The following is a 25,193-nucleotide window of genomic DNA, read 5'->3' on the forward strand; positions in this document are numbered from 1 at the left end:
CGAAATTAAGTATAGTGAAATATTACCATAAAAATGACAATTTTTCAAAACTTTTAAGTTCGGTAGAACCCTAAAGATATATTGTTATAATTTTTTTTTAATTATTGTGATAATTTACGAGCAATTACCCCAATTTCAAGAGGTCTTGTATTAAACAAAAACAAAAAGCGATTTTTCGGGACACCCTAATGGCCATGGCCATGTCCACAGGCTCCCTATACTCAACGAAAAAAATATAATAAGTAATAATAATATAATAATAATAAAATTAATAAGTAATATTAATAAAAATGTTAATTCCGACAACAAAAGCAACAGGTACTTAAAATTTGTCCAATTCTTGGTTTTACTGGAACAACAAAGCGATGTATATCAATTCATTATTTTCGTTAGTTGATCCAATGTATTACGTTTATTAAATGGATGAACATCCATTAATTTATATATATGTAATACTTTCATTACGTATACCAAAATATCACTTTATTGATATTACGAACACTGTTCACTGAGTCAACGAAGACTATTCGTTGTGCCAATAACAGTGTTATTTCTCCTAAGGTAGACTGCTTCATGCATCCAATCAGTTTAGTTTATTTCTAAAATTATTTCCGTTTATTCTTTAATTCCGATCATTCTCACAATAAATACGGTTATTCTTACAAGCAAATATATTAATTAACTAATAAATACTGAATGCATTAGCTCAATGTATGCTATTAATTGATTAATAATAATTTTGCAAATCCCAGTTTTTGTCCTAAACCTAATGGACTTTACACTGTGTGATTTCTCATAATATGATTTCACTTATACAGGACGCTGTAATAAGTGTTACCACCCCCCCTTATTGATTTATTTATTTTTAGTACATAAGCAAAACGCTTCGACAGGTCGATTTTTAAAATATTAAAAGTATATCCTAACATCAATATTTCGAACTTTACGCGATCCCTCTTCAGGTGACAGGCACAACTTTGATTTTTTTAAATGGGAATATACATCATGTGACAGCTCATTTAAAAGCGTTTGAAATTTCGATCTAATTCTTTTTAAATGCATCCATTTTTTTTAATCCTGAGAAAACTAATAAGTATTTTTGAAAATTTTAAATGCAGAATAAAAGACTACATTATTACCGAGGGCCGACAGTCCCTTAGAATAAACGAAAAGTTTATTTTGAATGGTATATTTGAAATTAAAAATCATACTAAATTTTCTTTTTCGCCCCTGTGACTTATTAAAATAATCATTATAGAAGTTCTCAGGGACTTCAAACCCTCGATAATACTGTAATATTTTATTCTGCGTTTAAATTTTTCAAAAACACTAATTAGTTTTCTCAGGATTCGAAAAAAATGAATACGATAAAAGACACACGAAAACTTCCTTCTTGTACTGACTACACTTGGAAACGAAATGAAATTATTCGGCACTTCGGCAAATAATTCTTTTTAAACAATGGTAGCAGAGAGAAGCTCGGGGTATCACGATAAGGAAAAGTCGTTACATTTCAAATGGTCAAGCAAAACATTTATTTTTTCAACAACTGCGTTTATTGTTACCATGAACGCATTGATTGTGGTTATTAAATGCAGTAGTAGATGGATTAATGCATTCGTTGTCATAACAATCAATTTACATCTATGGAATAATCATATATTACTCTATATTAACAACATTTGTACATGATTTTAATGAAATATGTACGTTGTCACGATAAACCAAGGTAATTGCTTATAATCTACGAAATCAAGAAAGTGTTTTGCTGCCAGAATTACTATTATTTATTAAATATACGAAACTAATTTATTGGCTGAATAAATTGAGTGTTATTGATTAATGTACTCTAGTTATTTTGACAATTATTATTCAATCATTGTGACAATTACCAAATACATTCATCAATGTCTAAAAGTTCGTTAAAACAAAAAATTAAATTGTTGTTACAACGAAATACTATTCAATAGTCACTGTTAATCAATATTACCAACTAAATTTTTTTGATTGTAATAACTTTCTTACCAAGTTAATTTGAGAGGAAGCCCCGGCAGGAAGAAGATACTTAGGACGTCCATGAATGCAATGGTCAACATATGGTCAGATTTAATGGGGCAATGGAGCTACTTATTGACTTAACTATCATGGACAACTAGATGAAAGCGAGTTATACCGTCAGCCAAAACCCACCCCGGGTTGGAGTGCTACGAAAACAAGAAAAAAAATACATCAAAAGTTCTGCTTTTAACCTAAAAACTCCTTTCAAGAAGTTAACTCTTAAAAACATCTTAATTCCATGTGATACATATGATTTATATAATATAAAAAACACTTCTTGTCTTCACAAATTTTTCTGAAAAGGCGAGTTTATACCATTTCTCATTGATCGAGCTCTGAACTTTAATGACACTGTTAAACACAATCCATATTGGAAAAGGTAAAGATTTTGATGCAAAAACTTCTCGATGTACCTACTTCTTGCAATTTAACAATAAGTCCTTCTACGGAAGCAAAATTCAAGACGAAAGAAATTGTCTAACTGGTTCATAGATGGCGCACGTAAAAACATTTGTTTCTGTTAAACAACTACTTATACCAAATCTTAGACGTATAATAGATGTAAAGATGTCATCTCCCACTGCATTTGGCAATGTTATTAAATGGCGAATGAACTGGGTATTCCAAGACAAAGAAATCGTCAACTAATTTTTTTGTCAAGAAGGGGTCCCCAAACTAAGAAATTTTGGAAAACTCTGTACTAAAGGATAGAAAATTATAATTTTATAATTTTTGTTCTTATGAGTATTTACCTTCAAGCCCCATATCTGCCTACTATCTCGCCATCTTTTAAAAGTTGGTTTTGGTGATCTTAAATCCTTTGTCATTTAGACTTCCTCTCACTATCGATTCATATGGTCTATTAGTTCCGTTCCCATATTCTTCATCGCAAAATATCCTGTATTTTTCAGAGATTCCTTATTTGGTTATTTGGTATTCCTTAACATTTTCTTAGTAACCGATCAAGGTCTTCCTTTCTGACGTTCCAAGTATTCTTATTTCTCCTGTTACATCTTGCTGATGTCAGGATTGTGTCGTCAGCATAACAAAGAATTTGATTTGTTTTCTGCCTAGCTTAGTCCATTATCATGAATTTTTAAATTGTATAATATGTAGTTTTATCAAGTTACTAGGTTGAAAAATAATAGACATATCTTTTGATTGATATCTTATATTCGGTATTATTTCTCGTAGTCCTTTCCTTGGAAGAATTGTCTTCAAGAATTTCCATCTTGTAGCAAAGGCTTTGTGATCAGAGGTACTGGGATTTCTTTTTACTGGGGCAAGTTGCTTGCTCCACCCTCTGGTATGATCAAGAGGCCACAATATTTTTAATACGTAGACAAATGTACAACGTATAACTATTCCTGTTTATGTACTCTTCAAGCTGTAAACAGCTGTACTTCCAAAAGAAAAAGCACTCACACAGTGGTGTATATGTTACGGTAAAAGTAGATAATCTGGTAATTGTACACAATTATCGATAATTGTATACAGTTACCAGAATGGACAGTAAATGGAGGAAATATTCTTTAAAACACTTTAATTTTCTACTTTTACAGATAATTGTATACATTTCCCAGAATATCTTGGTAAAATAAGTAACTTAAGTTTCCTACCAAGATCACTTAACAAAATTTGTACAATCACGGCCGTTGAAAACTAAACGTGCAGAAGAAGTTGCATTAGTTCTTCTTGACATATTTTCTGCCTTTGGACCTCCTAGCATTCTTCAAAGCGACAATGGACGAGAATTATCCAACATAATTATAGAAAAACTGTGCCCCATGTGGAAAGATTGGATGATGGTACACGGTAATCCAAGACACAGTCAGTCACAAGAATCTGTTGAACGTGCGAATAAAGACATTGAAAATATACTAAGTTCCTGGTTGGAAACCAACCAAAAAAACAAGCTGTCAGAGGGTCTTCGATCTGTACAATTCGCCAAGAACCGAGCTTACCCTTCTGACATCAAGTGCAGTCCGTATGAAGCTATGTTTGGGGTTCCTGCCAAAATTGGTTTTATCACCGCCAGAAGACTCTCTAGAAAATATTTCGACTGAAGAAGATTTGGAAGTAGAAGGACAAGTAGGAGAAACCCAGTCAGACCCAGTCAGCTTCTAATAGAACAAGAACCAGAAAAACCTGAGCAGCCATCATTGAATGAATCTAATGCGAGTCTAGAAGAACTATTTTCTAATAAATTTCAGAGAGGCGAGATTCTGTTGCAATTAAGTGGACACGTGCAAAGAAAGGTCTTGAAACGCAAGCGAAGAAAATGCTTGAAATATCAAACTTGAAATGTTCCCCATTTGGTAATGTCAGTTACAGTAAAATTAAGAGTGCCAGATGTTGAAAGTGCATCAAGTGATTCTATATATGTGTGACTGATTTTATAAGTGTTTAAAAGGAATTATACGAATTGGGTACTAAATAAGGGCGACTGACAAAGTTGTATAGCACAAATCAATTTACCATTTGCAAAAAATCATTAATTTCTCTAGACATGGTTCCAAAACTAAATATTTCATTGCGCGAGTATTGCAAAAAAGATGTAAAACAGATAAGTATAAATGTAAAAAAATGGAAAGTTATGTAACTGCAAGGTCCATGAGAGTTTGCTATGTCACAATAATACAAATAGTAAGTAAGTAAAGTAGTAGTATTAATTCAGGCAAAAAGCTCAATTCTGGTTAAACAAAATGTATCTTGTGTTTAATTCAGTTCAATAAAAACTACACTTCTTAAATAGCTGTTGAAATTTATTGTTTTTATTTCATCATTTTACTTACTTTTACCGCTGTTCTTGGGTAATTGTATACAATTACCGGTAAAAGTAGATAATTGAAAATAATTTCTTACATTTACCGTCGGCTTTGGTAATTGTATACAATTACCGGTAATTATATACAATTACCAATTAACTACTCTTACCGTAACATATACAAACTTACATGTGGTGACTGCCCAAAAACTTACATCGGTCAAACTGGCAGAACCCAAACGTATAGCAGAACACAAAAGGGCTTTGAATAATAGAAAAACTGAGTCCACGTACGCATTTCACCTTCTAGATCTAGATCATAATCATTCTTTTAGTTACAATTTCAAATTCATTCTTCATTTTCGAAATAAAGTCCTTAAGCTATCTTTATTAAAATCTATGGAAATTAATAAATTATAAATATACAGGGTGTCCCAAAAGTAGTGGAACGGTCGAATATTTCGCGAACTAAACATCGGATCAAAAAACTGAAAAATACGTTTTCAATCATTTTCAAAAATCTATCCAATGACATCAAATACCAACCCCACTACACCCCCTGGAGGTGGGGTGGGGGGTAAATTTAAAATCTCAAATGGAAACGCCCAGTTTTTCTTACAGATTTTAATTTGTTACATAAAAGTAAGCAACTTTTATTCAAGACATTTTTTCGAACTGTGGATAGATGGCGCTATAATTGGGAAAAACGATTTATCCTGATACCATAGGTAAATTATAGAAACGGTCTAATATCTCACGAAATACACTTCCAAATGAGAAACTAAAGAACAGATTTTTAATCTTTTTCGAAAACCTATCGAATAACACTAAACATGATCCTCCAACCCTCCCCCTGAATGTGGGGTGGGAGGTAACTTTAAAATCTTAAATAGTAACCTCCACTTTTTATTACAGATTCGGAGCCGTCATGAAAAATTAAGCAACATTTATTCGAAACATTTTTTAGAATTGTTAATAGATGGCGCCTTAATTGGAAAAATTCGATTTATTAGCGCCATCTATTAGAAATCTTAAAAAATGTTTCGAATAAATGTTGCTTAATTTTTTATGACGAATCCGAATCTGCATTAAAAAGTGGGGGTTGCTATTTAAGATTTTAAAGTTACCCCCACCCCACATCCAGGGGGTGGGTTGGAGGGTCATGTTTGGTGTTATTCGATACGTTTTCAAAAAAGATTAAAAATCTGTTTTTTGGTTTCTCATTTGAAAGTGTATTTCGTGAGATATTAGACCGTTTTTTTAATTTACCTATGGTATCAGGATAAATCGTTTTTCCCAATTATAGCGCCATCTATCCACAGTTCGAAAAAACGACTTGAATAAAAGTTGCCTACTTTTACGTAACGAATCCAAATTTGCAAGAAAAACTGGGGGTTTCCATTTAAGATTTTAAATTTATCCCCCACCCCACCTCCAGGGGGTATAGTGGGGATTGGTGTTTGGTATCATTGGATAGATTTTTGAAAATGATTGAACACGTATTTTTCAATTTTTCGATCCGATGTTTAGTTCGCGAAATATTCGACCGTTCCACTACTTTTGGGACACTCTATATTATCGGTTTACAACGTTCTTCGCCTTCCGATACCCGTTCGCCATTCCTCTCTGTCCGCACATTGATCTACTTGCAGACCTCTTTCATCCATGGCTTTGTTTATTCTTGCCTGCCAACTTTTACTCGGTCTACCTCTTCTTCTTCTACCTTGCCGTCTCTAGTTTTGTACTTGTTTTGGGATTCTGTCTTCGTGCATTCTTTGTACATGACCAAACCATCGTAGTTGTATTTCGTTGATTTCATCATTTATTGTATGTGTGACCTTTATTATTTCTCGTATCGGTTCACTGGTGACATGTTCTCTTCTTGATCTTTCTGCAGCTCTTCTCCAGAAATCCATTTCGGTGGCCTCTAACATTAGTTTTGATTTTTCCTTGATAGGCTATACTTCGCATCTGTATGTTATAATGCTTTTCACTACGGCGTTATAGATCTTTTTCTTCTTTTGGTTGTTTATCTACTTGTCCCAGAGTTATGAGTTTAGGAGCGTAATTGCTTTCCTGCCCTGAGTATTTCGTTTTTTTTATTGGTTCCGTCCAGTGTTCCATCATTCGTGATTTTCATACCCAGGTATTTATATTCGTTACATTTACTGATTGTTTCTCCTCCTTCTAGTATTAAGTCCTGCTGCTTTCCACCGATATTCATATATTTGATTTTTTCTATGTTGATTTCTAGTCTCCATTTCCTGTATTCCTCTATTAGCTTTCTTGTCATGTAACAAATATCATCGTAGTCTTGTGCTATTAGTATTTGGTCGTCTGCGAAACAAAGAGTATAATATAGTGTATGGTCATTTAGTGGGAGTCGGTCATTTAGTGGGAGTCCCATGTTCTTGCATTTCCGTTTCCAATTTTTAGGAGCTTGTTCGAAATATATTTTAAAAAGTGTTGGAAAGAGGCAGCATCCTTGTTTGAGCCCTTTATTTGTCAGAAATCCTTCGGTAACTTTGTTTCCTTGTTTAATTCTCGTGGTCGTGTTTTTATAAATTTTTTTAATTATTTTTAGGATTTCTATGTTTATATTTGTATTCTCCATTGCCTCCCATAACTTTACCAAAGGTACACTCTCGTATGCCTTTTTCAGATCAATATATAAGAAATGAATCTCTTGGTTAACCGCTGTTTTCTTTCCATGACTTGTGTGATTGCAAAAAGGTGATAAATTGTAGATCTTCCGGTTCTAAATCCTGCTTGTTCTTCTGCTTCCATTTCCTTGTATTCGTCTTCTATTCGGTTTTTAAGATCCTTCCGTATATTTTGCTGATTGTTGGTGTAACGGAAATACCCCTGTAGTTATCACATTGTGTTCTATGTCCTTTTTTGTATATTGCGGACATATACGATAATTTCCATTCTTGTGGAACTTCTTTGTTGTCGATGCATCTTTGTAGTAGTTTCCTTATATGCCCGTAAAGTTTTGGTGTTCCCTTTTTTATCAATTCGGCTGTAATCCGAGGCTGGAATGCGATTATAAATACAGCTATAATTTTAATGACCAACTTAAGACAAACATCTCACCTCTCCTCAACTTATCCAATTAAAGAATATAAAGTGTAGACGCCTAGTAAAATCACATCACTCGAGAAATGCATTCTACCGAAACAGCTGTACTGACAATAATTTTTAACACGTATTTTTGAAAGTATTGAAAACAAAAGTCTGCAGTGCTTTATTGTTAGATAACATGAACTTCCATCAAGTAACGGTCGAATAGTCGAATCCATCACGAATTTTGGTTTATCACTATCAGGTTAGCAATTATTACCTACAAATCATCAACTTTATAAAACAGCATTCTTTCTTCCTCGAAATTACCGAAATAATTAAGCAGAGTCTCATTGCACGTAACCATTAAGAAAGCGGTATATATTTAAATTACAGCCCATCTGCCTTATAAATCGCGCCACAACGCAAACATAAACAATTATTGATCCACAGAAAGCGAAGATCCAACACAGATATTAAACTTCAGAAAGAAACACGATATGCTACAAATATATCTACAATATTGTTTCGATCTCGATGTCAGCTTAGTTGAAATTTACCGCTCAATACCGAGGCAACTACCTACCACTGAATCATGAATGTAACAGCTATAAAACCAGGTTTCCAATAAGTCAGTTTAAATTATATCAATATATATGGATTCCAGGGACATAGGCCGGTCCACAAGACAAGTGATCTTTATCGCGAAAACTTCAGTTGACGCTTAAAGATTTAATCTTTATCCTCCGTACAATCTTTATTATTTTAGCTATGCAACATTATCTAAAATTGTGTCTATGATAAGACCTTAAAAGGGATCAAATATATTACTAACAGAAAAGTAACAACTTTATTAAGCCATTAATTGCAACATTGATTTTTGGATTTTTATGATTACGTCTTCTTCATTTTTTGTGTAGACATGACCCTGTTTGTTTTTTCAGTTTTGTCTGTCCGGCACCCGTTTTTATAGCTCTGTTCCATAGTTTTTTACAGTCGATTTTTCGAAGGGTTTTCATTAGGGTGCATCGAAAAAATAAAAGTTAAAAATGGTATATATCTAATAGCGTGAAAAAGTTGCTAGTGTTATTTTTCAGCATATTAGTATTTTTAATTTTTTTTCTAAGCGAATTTTCTGCCCCCCAATGACCTTGAATTTTATTAAATATCTGAATTTTATGGAAATTTCAATTTATATTATTTGGAATAAAATATGTGCTAACTCGATCTAAGATCAATTAAAGAAAACATAAATTGTTGTTAATTACAAATTTAAACGATATTTAAAGTTTTATGTGTTTTTTCAGTCTCCCCAACCCCTTTGAAATGTCCCGCTTCGTGAGTCCCTGCGTGTAATTTTCACTTATGTTCGGTGCGATGCCTTACTTTGTTATTATTGTTGTTTGTAAATTAAAGATTTTTAAAATAGATAAACCAGGATCATTGGGAATAAAATCAAGATGTGCTGTGGACCGCCCCATTTTTGGGCATCCACCAAATATACCTGAAAATTTTTTACCGAAATACAAACAAGCGATGAAGTTTTGTAGTTCCAAGAGGTTAAAAAACTCAGCAAGAAAGAGCCAGAATTTTCTGGTATTGCCGAACAAATTGCAATTAAATTGGAGGAAATATGGAAAAAGGCTTTAACTCCAATAATTTAACATACAAGAATTATTCAGCTTTTAAAAGCCTATATCATGGCAAATATATGAAACTTATGAAACCATTGAAGAACAGTGAAAACAGTGAATTTTACAAAAATAAAATTCAATGCTTTAAAAACAAAAGTAAAACTACACTTTTCGATCTTGCAGCATGCAAATGTGACACTATGATTAATTGTCTTTGTAGCAAATCTCAAAAAGTGACTCTGGATGAGCGCGAATTTCTATTAAATCAAAGAGGTCCCAGAAAAATGGTGATAAGCTCGATTGATAGGGAAAACAAAAACAAATATAATCAGAGAGAACAATGCTAAAAGAAGAAATTTACCGACGCAACGACAAAACTTTAGCTCAAGTAAAAAACGGTATAAGTTTTATGGTCAATCGATCGTGGAAGAACACATAACACTTTTGCATGAGCCAGGGTGCAAATATTTGGGATATGGGTATCCGCTGTCTGGTATATCAGAAAGTATCAAATCCAGCTATTGCATGTGACTAAAGAGTCGTAAATACTGGAGTTAAGGGTGATGTAATACGGCTGTTAGAAGAACATCTTAAAAAACCGCTTCAGTATTTTGTATGTCTGCGACATTCAAATGATCTACCTCTTGGACATCAAAAAAAGTTTGCCAGTGACCAAATCAAAAAACGTGAGGGTCTTCAAACTTTCTTCTATAAAAATTTTGATTCAAAGGACTACTTTGAGTTAATTAACTAACAATATCACCTTACAGAACCACCTATATTCTCTAGATTTTCGAGTGACAATCTGCGAGATTTTATTAAGAATCCTAACTTAGACCATTTTAACATTGAGATTGAGAAATATAAAAACGGTGAAAATTACGGTTCCCAATTCCGAGATGAAACATTAAGGCAGACAAGCTTCCAATCGTTCTTATTGTTGTTATGAGAAGGTTCGATGTCGCATTGATATAAGAGCCGGATATTGCATTTATACCTAGGTCAAGGTCAAATACCCATATACATACTGCACTATATTATAGTATCTATATATTGGATTATCTGTATTCACTGTTGCACCACAATGCATAATAATAATAATATGTATAAACATGTCAGAGGTCAACATTTGTGAAGTATTTATGATTCATTCAATTTAAACTCATTTCATTTAAAGTGTTCATCGCAATCATAATTAACGTGAAATTTGCAATGCCAGTTTTATATGGTACAGATAATAAGTGCTCGACAAAACTTATCGTCGATAATAATAACGGTTTGTGTTTATTTCTGACAAAACATCAATTCCGAGTAGAAATATAAATATTATGTAGATAAACTACTGATAACGTATCATCCGAGTCTATTATATTCTACAAATACCTACATAGTGCGCACGACAATTGAGTGTGGTTAACCGTATTTTCTTTTTTGGTTTACTTGTGTTAATCAAGTTAAATTAATATGGGTAAGTTTTTTTATTACTTGGCTTAACAAAATAACTTTAACTATATTTTATAATTAAGTTGTATGGCCGTGTTTTCTAAATCTGTAGTGTTTTGGCAAAGGAGGACATTTTGAAAGTTTGTATCATGTTTTGGCAATCCAAAAAGAAAAAGTAATCAACATAAGAAATCAAGTAATATAATATTATCAAGTTTTGCCCTAGCTAATAAGTAAAAATCGGATACATAATAATATATTGTCATTTTTAAAGATTTTACCTTTATCATACATACATAGACATACTAAACTCTACCAAATTGTAGAAATGTTAGTAAACAACATAAGAACAAAGAATCTAATTTTGGCAAAAATCGGATATAATATCAATTTTTCCCAAAACACTACAGATATACAGGGTGTTTGGTAAAGAATGGGCCATAGCTTAGCCTTAGATTCATGAGGTTAAAATAGGTCGATTTAAGCTAACTTACCTTAGTTCAAAATTTGATAATAACCGAAATATAGGGTGTCAAATTTAAACTTTTATTTTATTTATTTTTGAATATTTCCTGAGAGGCGTGGGTAAAAAACACGAAATTTTGTAAGTGGTGCTGGTACTGTACACCCTACTAAATTATGTTAAACAAACGTTTCTGGCTACTTCCAGAGGCGTACGATGGGGAAACGTGAATGGTTGACCCTTCCCAAATTCTACGCCACTGGCAAAATTTTAATTTTAGTGCTATTTTTTTATTCTCCAATACTTTCTATGTAAATAATATACTCTTAATTCGTAACGATAAAGTCATCAGTTTTCGAGATATTTGAAGCTAAACACGAAGAAGCATAATATCTACATGAATCAAAATAAGTGTGCCTTTTCATTTATAACTTCAAATATCTCGAAAATGAATGACTTTATCGTTACGAATCAAGAGTATATTATTTACATAGAAAGTATTGGAGAATCTAAAAAATCTGCTTAAATAGCAGTTAAATCAGTAGCGTAGAATTTGGGAAGGGTCAACCATTCACTTTCTCCTGTCGTACGCCTCTGGTATTAACCACAAACGATTATTTAACATAATTTAGTAGGGTGTACAGTACCTACACTTTCTGCCAAATACCATAAGGATATGTCAAATAGTTTTATAGTACCGAGCACACATAGTTCTTAAAGTTTTAAACAAAGAATAAATTATTAAAAAAAAAGAATACTTTAAAATAATTTGAAATATCCTTGTGATACTTGGCAAAAAGTGTAGGCACTGTATACCCTAGTAAATTATGTTATATATTCGTTTCTGGCTACTACCGGAGGCGTACGACAGGTGAAAGTGAATGGTTGACCCGTCCCAAATTCTACGCCACTGATGAAACTGCTATTTTAGCATAATTTTTAGATTCTCCAATACTTTCTATACAAATAATATACTCTTCTCATTCGTAACAATAATGTCATTAGTTTTCGAGATATTTGAAGTTAAAAATGAAAAGGCACACTTATTTTGATTAATATATTATGCTCCTTCGTTTTTATCTTCAAATATCTCGAAAACTAATGGCTTTATCGTTGCGAATGAAAAGTATGTTTTTTACATAAAAAGTATTGGAGAATCAAAAAATTGCACTAGAATAGCAATTACTCCTGTGGCGTAGAATTTGGGAAGGGTCAACCATTAACGTTCCCCCGTCGTACGCCTCTGGTAGTAGCCAAAAACGTTTGTTTAACATAATTTAGAGTATTGCACAATACCAGCACCTCTTAGCAAATTTCGTGTTGTTGTCCCATGCTTGTCAGGAAATATTCAACAATAAATAAAATAAAAGTTTGACTTTGACACCCTGTATTTCGGTTATTAACAACTTTTGTAATAAGGTAAGTTAGCTTAAATCGACCTATTTTAAACTCAGAAATCTAATGTTAAGCTATGGCAAATATTCTTTACCAAACACCCTGTATACACATACACATAGATTTTTTTAAATCTGCAGCAAACCTTTCGGTCATATTTTTATTATTTTACATCTTCAATTAAGTCAAATAAATTTTGTTCTGATCTTATCACTCGTTCTTTGGTCTTCCATCGTTATTCCTGTAATAATTATTCCAAGTACATATTCTCATTTCAACACCATCTGTGTTTTGGCTTTTTCGTGTCTTGTTTTTTTGCAGATCCCATTATTGGTCGTACACTCGCCTTATAGATTCTTAATTTCATCTCGCAGTTAATGTCTCAATTACGAATTATAGAGTTATAAGGCATTCTAGTAATCCTAGTCCTAGTAATATCATAACTGGCTAGTGTAATCCATAGGAACTTTATTTCAATTATTTGTTCAAAGTAACTCTATCGACTTTTAGTTTACATCTTATGGGTTCTTTACTGAATATTATTATTGTTCTAGTATTTCGACTAAATCGTTATGTTAAATTTCTTTGCTCTTGTATTAAATCTGTGAACTATTCTTTAAAGGCTATCTTCAGTGAGTAAAGCATTACAACATGTCATTGAAGTTTTCTGGAAAATTTCAAGTCAAAATATACAATAGAAAAAAAGTTATGTGACTTTATAGGCGAGTAACACTCCTCCAAAAACACGCTTATTTCTCGATATATTGACCACGGTGTGGTGACAGGCTAATTTTGATCATACTCTATGTTTTTGATGGTGCTGAAAACAAATATGAGGTTTTATCTTGAACTTTAAGTTGGCGAACATTGTCAAAATAGCAATTTTACCATAAAAATGAAATAAAGTTACGTTTTTCTGGGTTTAACTCGCTTACAACTCTCTTCCATTGTAACATTTTTTCCTTTCGAAAATTTTTATAGTATATAGGGTGAGGCAGATAACTGTCCTATTAGAAATATCTCGAGAACTAAAGGCAACAATATCATGAAAATTGGAATAAAGGAGTTTTAAAGGATGATCCATTTAATGAAAATATTTTCATCTCTTTGCAACTTCCGGTTATACCGGAAGTTGCTTATAACTTCGTTTTTTTTAAATGAGATACCCTATATATTTTTACATTTTTGGATTCTCCTCAATATCTTCTTTCTTAAAATATAATGTTTTGTAATATTATACAGGGTATTTTAAGAGATATTTACGTTCTTATATTAATTTCGTAGCAATATTCACACCCTGTAGAATTTTAATATTTTGACATTATAAGCTCTGCTTACGTTCAACTGATTTTTAATATAGTCTACTATTATTATGAATCATTAGTATAGCTAATTTTAAAATTTTAGTATACAGGGTTGGTCGAAACTCGGAATGAATCTTTTCCCAGTTTTCTTAAATGGAACACTCTGTATTTTAGTATTGTAGTGAAATGATATTTCATGGTACTTTTTTATTTTATAAGTATTCCCTATACCTAACTGCTTTAATTTGTCAGTTATTGGTGATTCAAGCTATACATTAATTGCAACAAAAAATACGTAAAATTTCATTAGGTTGGCCGTGAAAATATTTAATCACAAATAATTTTTCAGAAATAAATACATATTAATCCAGACTGATCCTTAAAATTACCAATAATGGTTTAGCTATCAAAATACCCACGTAGTTTAGATTGTTGGTGCGATTAACAATTAAGCACAAATTAAAGCAGTTAGGTATAGGGAATGCTTAAGAAATAAAAAAGTACCTTAAAATATCATTTAATTACAATACTAAAATACATTTCAAGTTCCAAATTCAATTTAAAATTCCATTTAAGAAAACTCAAAAAATACTCATTCCGAGTTTCGACCAACCCTGTATACTCAAATTAAAAATTTAGCTATAGCAATGATTCTTGACAATAGTAGACTATATTAAAAATCATTTGAACGTAAGTAGAGTTTTAGATGTCAAATTACTACAATTCTACAGGGTTTGAATATTGCTACGAAATTAATAAATAAACGTAATTATCTTTTAAAATACCCTGTAAACATTACAAAACCTCACATTTTAAGAAAGAAAACATCGAATAGAATCCAAAAATATAAAAATGTACAGGGTGTCCCATTTAAAAAATCGAAGTTATAAACAACTTCCGGTATAACGGGAAATAGCAAATAGATGAAAATATTTTCATTAAACAGATGACCCTTCAAAACCCCATAATTCAAATTTTCATGATTCTGTTGCCTTTAGTTCTCGAGATATTTCTAATAGGCCCTTTATTTGCCTCACCCTGTATAGTTCTCACCTTTCTTAAGACAATGGGACCTGTTTCAAGGTTTCAGTCTTATTATAGTAAAAGTTATGAATTTTTTAAAGTAAAAGGTGAAGATCCCTGAATTGCAAAGTTTAATCGCAAAAGTTGAGTGACAACATTTGAAATGTAGCTTATTAATCAAGCTTATGTTAAAATATAGAGTACAGAGAACAAAATGTTTCTTAGAATAAAAAAATGGTGCCACTGTTAATTTTAAGAAAAACGTGATTGTTTTTTTTTTATTTTTATGGTAAAATTGCGATTCTGCCAATGTTCCCCCACTTAAAATTCAAAATAAACCTCAATCTCGTTTCCATCACCATCAAAAATATAAAGTATGACCAAAATTAGCCATTCACCACACCGTGGTCAGTATCTCGAGAAATCAGCGTTTTTTGGGCGAGTGCCACTCGTATATAAAGTCACATAACTTTTTTCCTATTGTATATTTTGACTTGCATTTTTTCAAAAAACTTCTTAATGACTTATGTTTTAATGCTGTGTTAGTCAAAACTATAAACTAAAAAGTGTGTCACTCAACTTTTTTAAGTAAACATGAAATTTGACGACAAAATGTTTAAAAATTAACAACTCTTTTTTAATTTTTTAAATATTTCGGAAATTTCATGGTTATCTAAATACTTCGGAGATAATAGAGTAAATTTTTCAAAATTAAATATATACAGCGACCAAAGATACAGCGAGTTAAATTTGAAAAATTATCAAAATTGATTTTTCGCATTATTGCTTATAATTTGATTTTTGAACAATTCAATTCAATTTTTGAAATTATAAGTAAAAATAAACTTCATATTCGGATTCGGCGACCTCGAAAACATAAAGAATGACCAAAATTTGCCATTCACCTATCATGGTCGCTCTTTCAATTTCTAAGTCTCAAATTAGGGGTGTGCCGCTCGCTTATTTAGTGTTTACTTAAATATGTTATATGTTAAATATGTTGTATATGTATCTATTTTGTTTTATTATTTTTATTTTTTTTTAAAGTATGACCTTATTTAAAAGCTAATTTCATATCTTTAAATTTCCCATTTGGCTAATTTATATGTTTATCAAATCGAGGAAACACTTGTCATTCATTATTTACATATACAAAATTTAGATAAGCCCTCAACAAAGTTATTCCCTTTCTCGTGAAGGGGATAATGAACTGAAGTAGCTCATGAAAAGAAAGCAATCATTGATGAACTGCTATTCTGTTTTCTGGATCATTTTGACATTTCTGGTGCATAAAATAAAGAAAACTATTTACCTACAAAAGATGTACATGTACAAAAAATAATACATAAAATAGTACAAGTACAAACTGAGTGGCTAACATAACCAAAATATCACGTAAGATATTTGTCACGTTTTGTCTTAAAAGTACAAAAAACTTCGCATATTGGACAATATTATAATTGGCTTACAATAACATTTTTTAATATCTACGTGGGTTTTCAGCTGGTTACGGATTTAAACAAGAATATCCAACACATAATTGTGAACAATGTCAGAGGAACGTTACCAACTATCCGTCACAACCTGCCACTTGCCCGCATCATTCCCATAATAGACCACCATCAGGTTACCCTTCTTATCCAGCACCTCCTGCGTATAATCCCTATTACAATGGAAACTCAGCGCCAATGTATCCACAACCACCAACATATCCACAGCCGCCAACATATCCCCAACCGCCAACAAATTCAAATTGGCCACCAACCCACCATGGACCATCTCATTCAAGTAAGTCTAATTTATGTTATAATCTGCCTAGCTTTACCGAGATTTGTGTTTTTATACGTATTTAAATCTCTACATAGGTTATGCAATCTGGGTGGACTGCTATCTTCACAGTCCGATGCCTAACTCTGCAGTCAGGGGTGGTACCGATATAGATGGGCAACCAATTTATGTTGGTAGAGCCTTTCATGAAGGTGATTGGTTGCCGGCCAAAGTTATTCCGGGACGACGCTGCTGTTATGTTTCCTATGATGGAAAGGAATATGCTAAAACTAATTTTCAGGTAAAATCATATTAATTATTATCCTATACAGGGTGTTTCATTAATAATTGTCGACATAGTAACTGGAGAAACCTTAGCACAAAATACGAAGATTTAACCTAAAACACTTAAATAAAATGTGGTTCCTTACTGAGTTACAGGGTGTTTTATCTAAAAATTTAAAAATTATTTTTGCTCAGCATTTTAAAACTATTCGACGTACCCTTTTCATACTTGCCAGAAAGTGCTACGCTTATACACTTTACTAAATTGTGATAAACAAACGTTTCTACCTACTACCAGAGGCATACGACAGGGGATAGTAAATGGTTGACCCTTCTCAAATTCTACGCCACTGGAGGAATGACTATTTTAGTGCAATTTTTAGATTGTAAAATACTTTCTACGTAAATAATATACTCTTCATTGGTAACGACAAAGTCATTAGTATTCGAGATATTTGAAGTTAAATATGAAACGGCACAGTTATTTTGATTAGGTACATTTTGATATGATTCATATCATTAAAATTTAACAATTATTTGTACCCAGTACTTTAAAACTGTTTGGCGTATCCTTATAATACTTGCTACAAAGGGTAAGTACTGTACACCCTACTAAATTAAGATAAATAAACGTTTCTAGCTACTACCAGAGGCGTACGATAGGGGATAGTGGCTGGTTGTCCCTTCCCAAATTCTACGCCATTGACAAAATTGCTATTTAGGTGTAATTTTTTGATTTTCCCATCCTGTTTATGTAAATAATATACTCTTCATTCGTAACGATAAGATGGTTAGTTTTCGAGATATTTGAAATTAATAATGAAGCGACACAATACATTAATCAAAATAACCGTGTCGTTTCATTTTTAACTTAAAAGATCTTGAAGACTAATGACTTTATCCTTACGAATGAATAGTATACTATTTTCATAGAAAGTATTGGAGAATCCACAAATTGAACTAAAATAGCAATTCCGCCAGTGGTGTAGAATTTGGAAAGGGTCAACCATTTACTTTCCCCCGTCGTACTCCTCTGGTAATAGCCAGAAGCGATTGTTTAACATAATTTAGCAGTTTGCACAGTACCTACGAGTATACTTCCTGCCAAGTATGAAAAGGATACGTCGAACAGTGTTAAAATGTTGAGCAAAAAGCAAAAATTGTTTTTAAAATTTTAGGTAAAACACCCTGTAAATCAGCGGAATGGGACGTTTCGATGCCGCCGGTTCATCGCCGGCCATTTCGATGCCGCCGGTTCATCGCCAGTCCATTTCATCGCCGTCATATCTCGCATTTCCTAGAATTCCTAATTAATACTAAAAATAACTAATAATTGTAACTGTCGAAAATTCAGAAATATATCAGATAGCGATTAATTGACTGGCGATGAATCGGCCGGCATCGGCATCGAACTGGCGGCATCGAAACGGCGGCGATGAAACGTCCTGGACCCGTAAATCAGTAAGGAACCACATTTTATTTAAGTGTTTTAGGTTAAATCTTCGTATTTTTTGCTAAGGTTTCTCCAGTTACTATATGGACAATTATTAATGAAACACCCCGTATAAAGTAAGTATGTGGTGGGTAGATTCATGGAATAGGGGTACTCTTAATAATTCCGTTGGTAATCCTCATGGTTTGATAGAGTTTAGTGTCGATCTTTGTTACGTGGCTGCTGTTCAATCAGGCTGGAACTCAGTATTCGACAACTTAGTGTACCAGATTTTTGACCTACAGTAAGCTTCAGGGACCACTTTTCTTACGTTTCTAATAGATTCATGAAACTTTTAGGTTTCATGAAACGGAGTCTCTCTGAATTTAATAATATTTATTGTCTCACAAATATCTACTGTTCCCTTATTAGATCGGTTTTGGAATATGGTAGCAATATTTGGTATCCACATTATAACTGCTACAAAGATCTATTATAAAGAGTACAGAGAAAGTTCTTAAGATTTATTGCTTTTAAATTGAGAATACCTGTAAATGAAATTAAATACATTGTTTTACAATCTTTACTTAAATTGACTACTCTTGATGAAAGGCGAATATTGCTAGATGTATATACATATACATTAATACGAGGAGGCATTGATGCTAGTGCTCTTTTGGAAAAGGTTTACTTCCGTACTCCCTGTAGAGACACCAGGTCCCAAGACTTATTTTATTTAGAATTTCATAATCGAACTTATACTGTAAATAAACCCTTACAGAGAATGTGTAGAAATGCAAACAAATTTAATAGTAATGATTTTTTTCATTTATTACTATGTACTATTAAGAATGAGATCTAAAATACCTTTTTATGCAATCATATTGTGCTTTAATAGTTTAGTTAAATTTAAGTTGAATTGTAAAAATTTGAGCTGATTACATTACATTACATTACATTACATTACATTACATTACATTACATTACATTACATTACATTATATTACATTACATTACATTACATTACATTACATTACATTACATTACATTACAGTACATTACATTACATTACAGATTTAGAGCTGATGTTCTGGTGGAACAGGCAACCTAAGATATATTTTTTTCGTTTTTCTCATATTTGGGCAAGCCTCTAGTCACTGAACTATTTTCTTAGAGTTATCAAATCTTCTGTCTGTATGATGCTTGCACTTTTTTATTCTATTATGGCGGGTGGCTAGTGATGATAATTAATCAGCATATCCATATTTCTTTGCCGCGGTTGCAAAGGTGTCAGATATATACAGATTGAAGAGAATTGGACACCAATCAGGTACGATCTCCGAATATTACGGGTAAGAATATGAAGTTGATAGAAGCGCTCAAACGAAGGAGGATACAAAACTTCTTACAATTAGAAGACGAAGTGAAAAGACCAAATAGTAATAAACCAACCATTGGCTACTATAAGACCTACTACGCCAGAAACTGTATACACATTTTCGAGAAAAAGAGGAAATTACATTAAAGCCTAATGATACCATTGTACATATCGCTGCAGTCTCATTCTATACAGTGGTGGTAATTGGTAAGGTATTAGAGTTTTTAGAAGACATCTGCAGAAGACAGCTTCAATTATCTCGAATCTATCATAACGAACTGTGCAGCAGAAGTCCGAAAACTCATTAGTATGCCGAAAAATGCGATGAGCTGCCTAACTAAAGATTGGAAAGATAAATCTTTCTCCCAAAAAATAAAGATGACATTGGTGCACTTGCATTCACAAAACTTCTGTATGGGGCAGAATCCTGGACTCCTCGCTCACAAGAACCCAAAAAATTGATGCCTTTGTACTGTGGTGTTGGAGAAGAATTCTGTGCATATCTTGGACACCTCATTGGACAAACGTTTCCGTTTTTAACCAACTTGGTATTAAAAAAGTTTGCCCATAACATGTGTAGCGAATTATACACTTCTTTAATATTGATAATTTAGAAAGAGATGATAATTTAGAAAGATTTATTTTGTCTGGAAACATTCCTTAGAGAAGAAAAGGGGGACGGTCACCAGATGGTTCAACCAAATCCAGAATTCAGCGGGTCACCCATTCTGCGAAACTCTTAAAGCAGCTGAAGATAGAGACCAGTGAAGCAAATTTGTTATCAGTATTGGAGGATATCACGATCCATGGGAAAACGAAAAACGACAAGAGAGAAGGAGAGAGCGAGAGAGAGAGAGAGAGAGAGAGAGAGAGAGAGAGAGAGAGAAAGACAGAGAATATTAGTGACCCAAATATCTTTTGTATCACTGTGTACAATATATCTAGTTATCATATCTTTTACTTTTAGGTTTTATCTCATACATCTGCACATTGGGTTCCAGGATTTGGTGGACAAGTGCCGCATAATGCAATTGAAGGTGGTAGAACTGTTAATGGCGAAAAGCTTTACATCGGACGAGTTATGCATCAACATTCCCAAACTGTGGGCAAGGTTTGTATTTATATTGATGATTTTCTTGAGCACTTTTAGTAGTTGATCATTTTTAAGAAAGAGAAAAATTGAAATTTTTAACTTGTTTGTTATGTTTATATCAGATTAATTCACAATTCTCTTAAAAATAAATTTTTAATTAACTTCTGTTTGACATTTCGATTAAAATTCCGGAAATATTTCTCAATAAAAATTATTTAAAAAAAAATCCAGGGAGGATGTATAACCTGGTTTTATTAGGTTATGTACGATTTTTCAAAAATTGATATACTTGGCCTGAATCTGGTAGGACACAGCATGTGTGTGGTCGAAAAAAAATTAAGGACGATGTTATTATCCTAGGGATATCAGATTCTGACATAATGTTTTGTGTACCTATGAGATTTTAGATGAGTTGTTCTCCGACTTCCTGGTATTGTTGGTATGTCTTAAATTCGAATTTAAAAATATTTTTTTACCACAATTCTACATCATTACAGCCAGTTTTACATTGATAAAATGGTGGTAAAAATATTGATGACATAGGTATACTCTTATTATTATCTAAATAGATAAGCATAAGTAGATAGAAGGTTTCATGATAAACCGATAATTTTTATTGTATCATGACAGTAAATATTTATATTTAATTAATCTTAATTAACCATTGTCCGATTTTTTTTAATCCAATTGTTTATATTTTTAGATACATCCAAGTCACAGAAATTGTTATATACCATTCGACGGAAGAGAAATAGCATATGCCGCTTATGATGTATTAGTTTCTAGGAACTAGTTTTTCTCTATTTACAAAGACTTTCCAATTAGTTTAGTATATGGTATACAAAAATTGCTACAAAATATTGTCATAAAATAATACAAGTTATTCAATATAATATGTGAGTTAGATATATTAGATGATTTGTATAAATAAATTATTTTAAACACACAGTTTTTTCTTAATCCTTTCTACCATAAATGGCATCCCTACTTAAATAGTGCCATAACCCTAAAAAATGGAAAATCTTTTTTTGACCTAACACATTCCTTTAGGCATTGCCTTCATTGTGGAATAATGCAATATAATTTAGTTATCTTATAATCTGCATTGTGTGCCTGTGTCATTATTACCATTTCCGACTTTGGCTCTCTCAACATTAGCAAGAGCGCCATAATACAGCTTGCGTTAGCGTGATAAGTACCGTTCATTTTTAAATATTGCCCTAACCTGTGATAATGCATTAGTTAGACAAGCATTAGGTACTCAAGTAAAACTTCTCTTGTGCCATAACTTGTGAGATGATTGCAAGTTGATACGCCCTAATCTTGCAATTTTAAATATGGGTGCCTTAGCAATAGCGCCTTAACATATTTTAAGGGTAAATTTAAGGGTAAAGGAATGTCAATAACTAAGGATTAATAGTAGCATTATATTGCTGCACAGATATTCAACTCAAGTGCAGAATTTGGTTAAATTAGATAAGGAAGTTATAGAGAAAAAAAAATATGAGTTTATTGAACACCATGTTTTTGTTCTTCTGAAGAGTTTGCGATTTTAGTGTTATGGCACTAATGAAGTTAGGGTGAGGAATTGCTTTTGTTGTAATTTCTATGACTTCTGTTTTGAAAGATGCAGGATAGGAAGAGTAAAAGTTGGTTATGACCGAAGATAAAACCTTAGATCTCCGCGATTCCCGTAGAAAAGAGAATATTAATAATAATGAAGATACGGTAGGGCAAAAGTTACGAGATGTCCATTTTTTGTAGTTTTATTTACGGTAATACAATTGTAAAGGTGATCTCAAGGACCATTCTTTCTACTGATCTAATGCAAAATTGTATAAAGATTGTTCTGATGCACTTTTTTTTCTATTTTTCTGTAATCTTTGGAATCTTATAATGGGATTAGTAAAATTTCGCTCTCCTAGGTACTATCATTTGTTTTGTTCAATTTTTTCGGCCCGCTCAAATAACTGGTTCCCCTTAAAAATATTGCTAATTTTTGCATTATATCAATATCATCTTACAAAATAAATTAAGTTACTAGTACTATCACATAGTCAATAGAAACTTAAAATCGGCTAAAGAATATTAGCCGATTTCATTTAAAGAGAAAAGTAAAATATCCCAAAATTAACTTGATGATACCCTTAAGAAGAGAGATAACTATGACCATGGATGAGTTTATCGCCAACGTTGGTTATGGCGCTGAAGGTTATAACATAAGAGCAAAGCAAAATAGCTAATACCTACTTTCTTCAAACAACATCCTAAAGACAAGGATGTTTCTGGTCACTTTGAAATTACCTACAGATGGATAAGAGACTTGTTAGGAATCAAATTGACTCCATTGTGCTCGATAATTTTAAGAAGTACGAAGTACATAAAATCAACGAGAATAAACCATGAACCTAATAAACCATGAGATCAGAATCCAGTTATAATGGATTTCCCACATCTCACACCTGAAGAACCCTGAAAGGAAAAAAGTGCAGAGAAGTTAAAGAAAACTGGAACACAAAACGCGTAGAAATTGAATAAGTTTAGAAAGATTAATACAGTCTTAATGTTCATAAAAAGTGGCATGTAGACAGAGAAAAGACAAGAAACAGATTAAGAAATGATAACGAAATAAGGTGCAAAAGGCCAACTGGCGAAATAAAAATAACACATTCATGCACTTTTTAATGACAATAGACCTTGTACCCAACTATCCTCAGATGTTCGAATAAATGAAAAAGATTCATAAATACACAAAGAAAAGTTATTTATACAGTAAAGGATCATAAAAATGGAAAAGCCACCATCTATATAGGAGTAGATAAAAATAAGTCGAAGAAAAAGTTTATTATCTAATTTTCTTTGTTCTTACATTGTTGAATAATATATTCAGAATTACTTTTAGAATTAAGAAAACGTTGATGTTTCAAAGTACGAACGTGTATGAATAACGCTGGATTATTTCTATTTATTTTCATATACACAATACTAACGACACTCCAAATTGACCATTTTGCTTACGAAACACACCTTCCTTTGTGCGATCGTGCTCCTGTTATACCAAATGACATCTGCATAAATCTCTTTGTATCATAATATTACACGGTTGTCCACCACGGGGGCGCATGCTTGCAATATGCCCCCTGAGGAAGCGGTTCAATTAAGAAAAGGATCACACCTCTCGCTTTTTAAAGAGTTTTTAAAGAGGCTCATTCAGTAACACACGACTAAATTTACGCCTATTAATGGCAATAATAAACTCCAAAATGCCATTTTATATTGCCTTCCCGAAGTTCTTTCTTATTTTAACGAGGTATCATATTCTAAGAATTTTAGGGCCCGGAACATTAACATGTCATAATAAATATTAAATTATAAATTGGTATCTTTTTAATAAAAGGAATTTACAGATTTAACAGATAATTATGCAATTTTAAACTTTTGTTTTTTTTACGTCCATCACATCTTTTTATATTATATTATAACGCTACTCTCCTGTCAAACTTTTGTTTTGCTCGATGGATTTCTTTTATTATTTCCACAAAATGGACAAAGTGTCTCTTGTTCCTTCTTGATTTTAAAGGGAGCGTTCAAGTATTACGTAATGCAGGTTGGGGGGTGGGTCAAAAATCTTCAAAAATTGCGTTACGCAATAGTTAAACGCCCATTACAGTGCGTTACGTAGAGGGGGAAGGGGGGTCAAAAATCTTCAAAAATCGCGTTACGTAATACTTGAACGCTCTCTTAACCTAATTGCGTGTATATTTTCACGCCTGCCCCACACATATGTACCTACAGCTTGTCATTCCATTTTTTCGGTGAGTTTATGGTAACTTTTCTCTAGCATTTTTTACCACCATTCTTTTAATAAATAGTAAATAATATCGTCGACCTTGTTTAGGTGTGTGTGTCTGTGATGGTTTCGCTTCTTCTATAGTAATTCCATATGCAGACGACACTGCCATTCTGGCGAAACATAGAAACCAGGATGTAGCCATGAGAAACCTACAGACGGCAACGGATACAATAGAAGAGTGGTGTATTTAACGGAAAATATCAATAAATCCAGAGAAGACACAAGCTGTTATTTT

General features: G+C 32.5%; 1 protein-coding gene across 1 annotated transcript; it reads left to right on the forward strand.

Annotated features, from left to right (window-relative positions):
* Window positions 1-10,686: 10,686 nt before the first annotated feature.
* LOC114342765 (natterin-4) lies at window positions 10,687-22,049 on the forward strand. Its single transcript, XM_028293557.2, has 5 exons — window positions 10,687-10,990; window positions 16,654-16,938; window positions 17,016-17,218; window positions 20,980-21,123; window positions 21,809-22,049. Exons 1-5 carry the CDS (start codon window positions 10,987-10,989, stop codon window positions 21,896-21,898), a joined length of 726 nt encoding a protein of 241 aa, XP_028149358.2. The 5' UTR covers window positions 10,687-10,986; the 3' UTR covers window positions 21,899-22,049.
* Window positions 22,050-25,193: the final 3,144 nt, after the last annotated feature.

The sequence above is a fragment of the Diabrotica virgifera genome, chromosome 3 (genome assembly GCF_917563875.1).
Source record: "Diabrotica virgifera virgifera chromosome 3, PGI_DIABVI_V3a".
In the NCBI taxonomy this organism is placed as follows: Eukaryota; Metazoa; Arthropoda; class Insecta; order Coleoptera; family Chrysomelidae; genus Diabrotica; species Diabrotica virgifera.

What these genes read in the sequence shown, in the direction of transcription:
- LOC114342765 (XM_028293557.2), top strand. An exon ending in CCATGGACCATCTCATTCAA is followed by an intron (nt 16,939 to 17,015) that starts GTAAGTCTAATT and finishes ATCTCTACATAG; the next exon opens with GTTATGCAATCTGGGTGGAC. An exon ending in ATGCTAAAACTAATTTTCAG is followed by an intron (nt 17,219 to 20,979) that starts GTAAAATCATAT and finishes TTTTACTTTTAG; the next exon opens with GTTTTATCTCATACATCTGC.